General features: G+C 41.8%; 1 protein-coding gene across 1 annotated transcript in view; it reads right to left on the reverse strand.

Moving 5' to 3' along the window:
• UBAC2 (UBA domain containing 2) overlaps positions 1-10,153 on the reverse strand; it is a 77,629-nt gene that overhangs the window by 22,834 nt on the left and 44,642 nt on the right. The window contains exons 5-6 of the mRNA XM_082218821.1: positions 5,954-6,077; positions 4,128-4,175 (exon numbers count right to left, since the gene is read on the reverse strand). Coding sequence (XP_082074947.1) covers positions 4,128-4,175; positions 5,954-6,077 — 172 coding nt within the window. The remainder of the gene's footprint in view (positions 1-4,127; positions 4,176-5,953; positions 6,078-10,153) is intronic.

Consider the following 10,153-nt stretch of genomic DNA (forward strand, 5'->3'; position numbering starts at 1 on the left):
AGTCCGGCAGCAAATGGAGGACCAAAAGAGAGCCTATGTAAACATATGGAGCTTGGGTGATCATCAATATTGCTTTCGCTTTTTCATTCAGGTTGTAGAAAGTCAGTGGAAAGTCTCAATCAGTACTCATTATGGTGCGTCAAGTTGCATACATTAAAACATAACCCAGAAGACAAAAGTACTGCTGGACAGCGAATCAATCTATCCAGAGACAGGTGTACATTTTGTGATGACTCCCTTTTGTTGTTGTTTAGTCGTGTCCGACTCTTCGTGACCCGTTAGCGCTGATCACTTTGAAAGGAAAAAGATCTGATAATTACAAACACTGAAACACAGTGCAGTTTGCAAAGTGGAAGTGTTTTACTACAGGTGTGAGGCGACTGCCCCCCCCCACTCCCACAGAAATAAAATAAAAAAATAAAAATACCTGCTGCAAGATTTCAATGTAGACATGTGAGCTGAAACCCAAATATAGATTCTATTTTTGGACAGTTTGCATTTAGTGATGCATGCAACTTACGTATATTATTTTAAAGAACACTTTATATAGCTTGAAAGGGGAAGTAAAGAGTGGAAGAAATTAAATCTAGTTCCAAGGTAATGATGACAGAGCTGGAGAATGACTAAAGTATAAGCCCATCCATTCTGTTAAAAGCTTGCATTTTACTAGGAATCGTCCCTTGTAGACCACTTTTCACCATACTGGTTCCCATGTACTTCAACAGGGAACAGGAAAAAAATGTGAGTATTTGCAGCAAAACTGCCCTCCGCACCAACACTAAATGATCTGATTCACCTTCAAATTATCAAGATATTCCAGGGGGAGCAATGTGTCTCGGTGCGCCAAGTGCACAGAAACTCACCGCATCCTAACCCCATGTCCTGCAGTAGGAAGACTCCATGAGTACACAAAGATCCATGTTGAAGAAGTTCACTTTAATCCAGAAAGAGGCTTGGAGGACTCACACACCTCAAGGCTGCCTTCTTAGGGCAGAACCGCACTACCTGGTGTGAAATGCAAGTGCCTATTGTAGCTTACCAATTGTTTGTGGTTGTCGTGTGTTGGCTGGATCCTTCCTTGTTTACTGACTTGCCTGTGCATATTTTGTAGATACAAGCAGCACTTTTTGCTCATGCACAATATACACAAATGACCCCCTGTGGTTGTGTGTTTAGGAATAAAATGTACACAAAATGCAGTCTTTGAGGTAATGGTGGAGATTTGAACCCAAGTTCTAATTAAATAATCTATGGCCTTTTAAACTGTGTGTTGGGGGGGGGGTGCTATTGTTTTTGTTTGTTACTATGTTATGTATTTTTGTGTATTTATATTGTAAATCACCCCGAGGTCCTTGGATGGCCGCAATCATAAATTTACGTAACTAAATGTTTATGTATAGATTTAAAAATCTGAGCATACAGTGCACTGACCTAGCTATTATATGATACAGCTTACAGATCTATCACCCTCCATCTTCATGCAACCCTGTATTGTCCAATTAAAAAGTAGGTAAGTATAACTTCAGTCATTGCCATCTTTGGCAATTACTGTTCTGTTTTGATTCAAACCTGGCAGGGGCGGGGGCGGGGGGGAGAACAACTTTAATTTGAAAATTAGTGTTATAAATAGAGAACAGAGCATCAGAAATGCTGCGGAAAAAACAAGTATGTGAAAATTATTTTGCCTGGTTTTAATTTTTTATGTGGGATTTTAGGCTGCTCTTATGTCTTTCATTTTTGTTAGTGGTGTTTTAAACATTCAGTATCCTCCTGTTTTAATTTATCTCACAGCTGTATGGCAACTGTAATAGGTATGAGTTACTCGTGCGTAAGCTGGTGCTTTTCTCGGTTAATTTGCCTTGTTAAACCTTTCTGACTGCACAGCCCCTTCTCATCGCGGCTGCCTCAGTCACTGGCAGAATCCGTCAGTGGGCGTTTCTTGAACCTCTTCCAACATAAAAGTTGTTTGACACTCAGTCTCCTGCTCCTCTCACTGCGCGGGAGTCTTCTGCGCAGGGAAGGCGTGGGTAGCGGAGGACCTGGGCTCTCCTCACTGATGTCCAGTGAAGAGTCCTGGAGCCCTCTCTCCAATTCCCCCGTCTGCCCCCCTTCATCCCTGGTGTTGCGCTGGTTGGCTTCCCCCTCTACTGAGCTGTTTCTCCCCCTTCTGCTGGGTCCTTCGCCAGCATCATCTGGGAGCCTCCCCTTCGCCTCTCCCTCCGATGTCAGTTCCCTGACAGCAACCATAGAATTGTAGAGCTTGAAGGGACCATCAAAGCCAACCCCCTGCATTGCAGGAATATGCAGCTGTTCCGTATGGGGATCGAACCTACAACCTTGGCATTATCAGCACCATGCTCTAACAACTGAGCTATCCAGTGGTGCCAGCAAATTCTAAATTGTGCACAATTAAAATGTGTACTTGATTATGTTAGCTGCCTGGAAACCTCAATGAAGGGTAGGATATAATTACTCAAAAAAAAAATCCGCAAACCTCCCATATTATCGCTTATTCTGTTGTGATTATTAGACTTCTCTTATCAAAAAGGAAGCAACTGGCTACAGAATTTAAAATACAACACAACACTGAACTTATGATCCAATCTTTACTGGTCACAAAAAAACCCCTCACTCATGTGATACGGAAAAATATAAACGAGATAGAAAATGTTTCCTACCACTACAGTCTAAGGGACTTTCCAGATTATTCTTTTTGTGCTGAGTGAACCTGAATGGCTAAATCCCAATCCTATGCATCTTACTTGGAAGCATTCAGTGGAACTTCCATTGTAATTTACTTCATTTCCATGTATCAAGCCAACATCCACGCCAGGGAAAATTGTGGGGCCCCCCCCCTGAAACCAAAGCAAAATGCTCAAATGTGGACATCAAAGGTACTGTACCTAGTTACTCTTGATTAGAGTTTGCCATGGTCATCTAATGGGCACTGCCCATGACACAACTGGTAGTAAGTGACGCAAGCCATTTTTGCCACATTTCGACATAGCGCTAACCCAGCCTTCCCAAGTCTGGTGCCCTTCCGATGTTTTGGACTGTAATTCCTATCAACACCAGCCAGCATGGCCAATGGTTGATGGGGTGGTAAGAGCTATAATCCAGCAACATCTGGAGGTTACCAAGTCTAGAAAGCGCTGTGCTAAGTCTTAGTTAGGTCCAGCGCCGAGGGCCTTCTGGCGGTTCCCTCACTGCGAGAAGTGAGGTTACAGGGAAACAGGAAGAGGGCCTTCTCGGTCGTGGCACCTGCCCTGTGGAACACTCTCCCAGCAGATGTCAAGGCAATAAAGAACTATTTTACTTTAAAAGAAAACTGAAGGCGGCCCTGTTTAGGAAATTTTTTAATGTCTGATGCTGTATTGTTTTTAATATTTGGTTGGAAGCTGCCCAGAGTGGCTGGGGAAACCCAGCCAATGGGCAGGGTATAAATTATTATTATTATTATTATTATTATTATTATTATTATTATTAATTTTTAAGCGTGGTTTGTTGAACAAGCCAGCATCAAACACAGAGCTATTCAAACAACCCAGTTTGTTGCCCCAGCTTCCTCTGTGAATATCCAACAACTGCGCCTAACCTTTTGTGTTGCCTAAAAAGGCATCACTCCATGCCCAGTTCACTGGCCAGCTGTAGAATTGGTGCAGGGAACACAAACCCTCTCCTTCTGGGAAATCTCCCGCAGCTCTTGGCAAACCCTGAAGAAGAAACCCCCCTAAAGCATTCCTCCCTTCTATCATTCCTATCATGACAGTCCTCTTTGTAATGGATGAGTACTGACAATGTATAGATTTATAAACTGTATCAAAGGCTCTATCGGTTACCACTGGGATTTCTTTTAATTAAATGGAGTGTAGAGTACATGTAATGTAGCAGCCATCTCTCTGTGAAAGCTAGACTATGTACTGAGCAACGGAGCAAGCTGGAAGGGAAATAACAGGCAAAGTTTATGTGCTGAATCATTTTGGCCATAATTTTTTGTTGTTATTGTTGTTAAGAACCTCAGCTGAATTGAATTTGGTAAAGGCTGTAAATATTAAAACAGAAAAGTGCATGTGAGTGCTGAAAACTGTTAAATTGTTGTAAAGAAAACAGTAATGAAATACACTTACCAGCCCACTTAAAGCTACAATCCAGATGTAAGACCCAGAAGTTAAAAGCTACAAGACAAAAAAGCACAGTTTAAAAACGCAACTTTTATTACACAATGCTTCGGTTGAGTATTGCTACCAATAAATAATGTAGCAGATATCACAGTAAATCTGTGTGAGTAGGAAAGTGATCGAAACCAAAGGGGATAGAACAAGAAACAAAGCTAGACCACAACCAATGAAAACACCTTGGTGGAAACAATTTGCCAATTAAATCTTTTGGAATATGGTGTTTCAGTAATGGTGCCTGGTAGGTGGGGGTGGGGGTGAGGGGTTGAGTCCAATTGCACATATAAAAAGGAGAGGGAGAATACAGTTGAAAAACCATGCACCAATCTGCTGACGATTGTTGTGCAGCAAAGTGCAACTGGATCTGACCCTTTTTTCTTCAGAATTTACTTCTACAGGCAAAGATGGACTTAATGACTTTTCTTCATTAGACTCCCCATCTCTACTATTTAAAAACAATGGGTAAAATACTTTAAACAGAGAGAAGGGTTGGAAAGGAGATACAAAGTTACAGAAAGATGAGACACAAGAAGATGATGAAGCCAGAGAAAGAAGTATTTAAAAGGAAACAGTTCTGTACATAGTGCAGGAGAAGCAGAAATGAGTAATAACCTGACAGTGGCATATTCATTCCCCCTCTTCTGCAAAATGTTAATTAAAAAAAACCAACCCCAAAATGAACATGGAACAGATGAATAAAAAACAGGCAATTTCCACTGGCCATTGTATTTATTTTATAAATCATGCTATTGTTATGTGCAGCTCTTAAACCTTTTTAGAACTTTCAGTGTGTAGCTCTTTCTGGATCAAGAATAATTTTTTAACAAGTCTTGCCACTGAATTCTGGCAAACTGCTTGAATGTGTGCCATATGTTGGACAGGCATTTAGTCGGCACGAGAAAAGCACATTCAGATTGCAAAGCCACATAATCAAGCAAAATCTCTGTTGCACATGGTGAAGTTTTTAACGGCACACCTACCAGTTTGTCATGATAAGAAAGGAAAGCACACCAAGAATAACTGAAGCTGAGATAAACATCTAGACTAGATGCTAGCAGTTATCGCCTTACTTGTAAGATTAAAAATGATCAAAATAACAGACTTTGCAGAGCATGTACTTTATTTTCCTCTGTTATTAGGAATAACAAATGGCTCTGTCAGCAGAGCCAGGTTTGAGGCTATACTCAATGGATGCATTTCTACTTTAAGATTCCAAACATCAGCATCTGAGCTGAAGTTATTATTATATTAAGCAGAATGCACTGCTCTGTTAACTATTCAGAAGACAGAGACTTCTGGCCAACCTGGGTCCCTAAGATTCCCAGTTCAAGGCCCAGGGGCTCCAGTAGCCTCCTGTTTTCTTAACTTTTTTAAAATACTCATTTTTAAACTCCAAGGAAAACCATCTCACCCTACCTAATCAATAAAATTTTGTCAATGGGAAATACTAGATATGCAGAAAGTGGGCTGTTATCCACTAACAGCTATGGAAAAGGGAGAAACTATGGACACTCACTGAATTCCATTTCCCACAAGGTGTCTGGATTACTGTCACTAACATTTGCAAAATTAGCGAGCACTTCAGGTTCACCATGCAACTCCATGCACTGCAGCATTAATTGAAAAGTTCCCAATTCAAACAATTCTATTGTGTCTTCAGACTAAATATTTGGAAACAGCGTATATAATACGGGGGAGTTCTGGAAAACGCTGCAAGGAAATGAAAGTTGCTGCACTGCTAAGTAAATGAAAAGCAAGCAATTCAATACATACTGTACCTGCAAACCCAATATATAGACCAGTGTCTTGTTTGTGATGGAAAACTGGCCTAGAATTTGTGTCACTTGCACTCTTGGAATGGAGCAATAAAATGGTACAAAAAGAGCAAATACAGGGCCCAAGCTGTTGAGACAAAATACAGTACAAAAATGGGGGTCAATAGAATTTGTACAAAAAAGGTTTCAGCCTCTCTCCCTTGACTGATTTTGAAGTCAAAACAGGTCTCTTGGTCTATTAAAAATGTTAAATGCTGTGCCTATCTTATTTAGAGCAAAAATTCTACGAATGACCAGAGGCTTTCCCCTCCCCAGATTAGCATATGATGACAACAACCCAGAAGGCTGAAAGACCCTTGCCTGCCTCCCATCTACACAACCCTGTAGTCCATCATTAAAACTGCTATTGCTGGATGAAGAATGATGAACCAGGCCCACTCTCATCTTAGCCCCTATCTAGCACGTCAGAGGTGAGGGATTTCACCTGCCTCTTTTCTGCATGATACATTTTTCTTCATCATACTTGGTTATTTTGAAGAACAACCAAGAGACAGAAAGTAGGAACTGGCTTTCACAGAAAGACTTGCTTAGAAAACTGTGCTCTATAAAAGCAGTAGGAATATATTTCAGTATAACGATGGTAGCTTATCTTGAGTAGCTACTTTTACTTAAAGAACAAACAGCAAAAGAGCATAATACACATAATATTTCCGGGCGGTGGGGAGGGAGCAGTTTATCAAATTCAAGTAAAAGAAAAGCAAGAAAACAGGAATTTCAAAACTCTGATTCACAGCCCTCTTCACGATACATCACCACCTATTTAGTGTCTCTGTGAATAAAAACATGAAACTATGTGCTTAGAGGTGCAAGACCAAAACACAGAAGTTTTTTATTGCAGCAAGGTCACACCCAGTTATTTTTTTTCCGTAGCATTTCTCTGGCTCTCCCACTTTGTTGCACATACACAAGTTACTTTGAGTTATTTTGTTCTCTCTTAAGCACCTTCTCCCACAATGACCAAATGTTCTCTTGCCTCATACATTCTCTTAGCATCATTTCCCTCAAAGGATAGAGAGCAATACTGAGGAGGAAACTGCAGCTGGGTCAGCAAGGAGCCAAATGTCGTTGCTTCTTGTGCTGCTTTTCACAAACCTGGTGATATGCATTTTCTCCTCTGCTGTGCTGCCTCACTGATTTTATCTTTAGTGACTGGACATGCTCGGGAGCAATGGCTCTGTGAGAATAGTGCTACTGCCATACTGGTTTTGTGGGAAACCCCTTTGAGACAGGCAGCTGATGGGGCTTTGCTGATGGGGCTTGAGGCCAAGACTGTGGTGCAACGCATAAAAAATGTGATCCAGGAAACTCATGAACATTTTGTGTGGTCTTAAGCCAGTCACTATTTACAGAAGTATTACTAGCTTTCTAAATGTAAACAAACAAACCATTAAATAGAACACCAACATTTCCTCAAAAGCCAGTCAATGCTGGCTTGAGACAACTCTCATCTTGGCTTCCTCCTTCAGTTACAACAAGAGCCCTCAGAGAGCTGCTACCTCATTTGAAGGAGGTAGCCAGTGGTCTTCTAAAGTCAGCATCAAGTCTCAGGAACTAAAGCCCCCAACAGATGTACATTACTGGTAATCTGTTTTGCTATAAATCAACAGAGCATTGGCCTGGGGAGGGAGGCATAAGATCCTCACATCAGAAAATTGTCGGGGAGGTATATTTCTAAGGGCATAAAAAAAAAATAACGTTCTAACACGTGTAATGCAAGTCAGTGTGATGCCCTTGCATGTAAACAGGTTTTTAATATGGAAAATACCAGTATAAACTGAAAATGCAGTCCTATCTAATATGTTGGAAAAAGATAAGAGAGCCCAGTATGTCTTCTGTCTGTAACATGGCAACAACTAATCGCAACCAAGGTTCTGGTAGTGCAGGGGTTCTCGTATGGCAGACAAGAAATCGAATGCCAGCTGTATTTCCCCCCTATAATTCCATCTGTATGAAGCCATGTGTGGACAGGTCTTTGATAACAAAGATGCACAGGCAAAAAATTCTCCAGAAGCATCCTAACCATGTAGTTCCTTATTCTCTGTGCTTTTGAGGTTTTGCAACTCTCTATCACAATGCCCATTTCTTGTTAAGTAATATGTTTACTTACAGAAGAGGTTTCACGAGACTGAAAAAACCTAGTCAAAGTGCGTGATACTGTCTATAATAAAAGTTCAGCCTTGTCTCCATGTGCACCAAAATAAGACTATAAGGTTCTGCTGGAACAGATTAATGGTCTATCTCACCTAGCATCCTGTTTTACAGTGGCAGCTTCAAGCATTTGGGAAGCCTACAAGCAAGCATGAAGGCAACAGCTCCTCCCTGTTGTTTGCCCCTTCCCTCAGTCATTAGTATTAACATTACCTCTGAACAAAGAGCCTATATTTACAAGTCATGGTGAATAACCACTGATAGATCTATTATCCCACGAAGCATCTAATGGCAGCAGATTCCTGAGATTATTTATGCACTGTGTGAATAAGCACTTTCTTTGGTCTGTCCTGATCTTACTGTGAAAAGCTGAGTTCTAGTACAATGTTCTAGTACTGAGTTCAGCAAAGAAGAATCTCTCTCTATCCTCTTTTTCCATACTATAAATCTCTATAAACCTCTGTCATGGGTGTAGGAAGGGGGGGCGGTTCGCCCCGGGTGTCATCCCTGGGGGGGGGGGGGTGACAAAATCCCGGATGGGCGTGAGCTCTGAAATGTCAGGACTTTGCAGATAATTTGTGACTCTTAGCAGCATTGACAGTACCCCAGCCTAAACATACGTATGTCTTTTCCAGAGAGCTAATGACAGGCTGATGGCTGAATCTTAATCCACTGGACATTGCATTTACCATCTCTGTGCAATGGAAGGGACATTGCTGGACAGTAATAGTAATATCTGAAAGCACCTGCAATGAAATATAAAGAGTTTGTCTGCACCAACTAATTTTCATGCCCTTTGTATTTGCAGATACTTAAGTAGCTTGTCCCATTACCCATACATCTCATGATCCTTGATAGCTGGCACTTCTACTTATAGTGTCTCAGCAGGAAAGTTAGTAACTCACCAGATACTAACTGCAGAAAGTTTGGTGCCTGGTTTCTCTTGCTTAAAAGGACAGAATTCTGTATTATCCTTTAGCATGAGCCACCAAAAACATTGCAAAAGGTGGAGAAGAGCTTGTGTCGTGTAGTAATAAAAATAAAAAGGGTGGGGTGACAAAATCCCGGCTGGGCGTGAGCGCAGCCATGCCGATCGCACCCCCTAACCGGGCGTGATTGCCACCGTGCCAGATTGAGACTATAATTCTTTCCAACAGACAGTGCAAAAGAGACTTTCCCATGATCAGCAGACTTCCCCATCATCCCTGATCACATGGTATATGTATCAATGGTGGGGAGGCAAATGTTGAATGCACGTCAAAACTGAACATATCAGGGGAAAGGGTAAAACTGTATGGAAAAGCATTCAGATATTTGGCATTTGACAGAATCCAGCTGCAAATAAATGTCATGGCACTGTGGATTACGTAACTTGGATTTAAAAGCAGCTTCCTCTGTATATTTAACCAAATTTGCAATTGTCAGCATGTGTGATGCTCAGGCCTGGCCTAAGACATTTTGCAGCCTGGAATTACAGTAATTTCAGAGACAGAAACTGAGTGGACTCACAGTGGAACAACCTCTTCTGCTGTACCTGAGGGTAGATTAGGAGCAGAGATGGATTTGAGGAGAGCAACCAGTTCAGTCACACTGGGTGCAGAACGTCAGTGGCACCGCAGGGGGCTCTGCAACTATTATGTAGAATGGAAGGTGAGGGGCCAGGAGGGGGCACCAAATTTTGGCATTGCACAGGGCTAAAATTTGAGACCCCAAGTTACACCACTGTTGTTAGCAAGCTAGCTTTGGGGGTTGTTGCAGCCCCAACCTGAGGCAGCTGCCATATTGCTTCACGGCAGTGAACTTTGGAAACATGTTTCTTACGTACAAACAAGAGCACCACAAATCATGTTTAATGCATCATTGAAGTCACACTAAGTACCACAGTATTTTGATCACATGCTGTCAGGGAACTGACATCAGAGGGAGAGGCGAAGGGGAGGCTCCCAGATGATGCTGGCGAAGGACCCAGCAGCAGGGGGAGAAACAGCTCAGTAG

The sequence above is a fragment of the Podarcis vaucheri genome (genome assembly GCF_965113315.1).
Source record: "Podarcis vaucheri genome assembly, chromosome: 4".
Taxonomy (NCBI): domain Eukaryota; kingdom Metazoa; phylum Chordata; class Lepidosauria; order Squamata; family Lacertidae; genus Podarcis; species Podarcis vaucheri.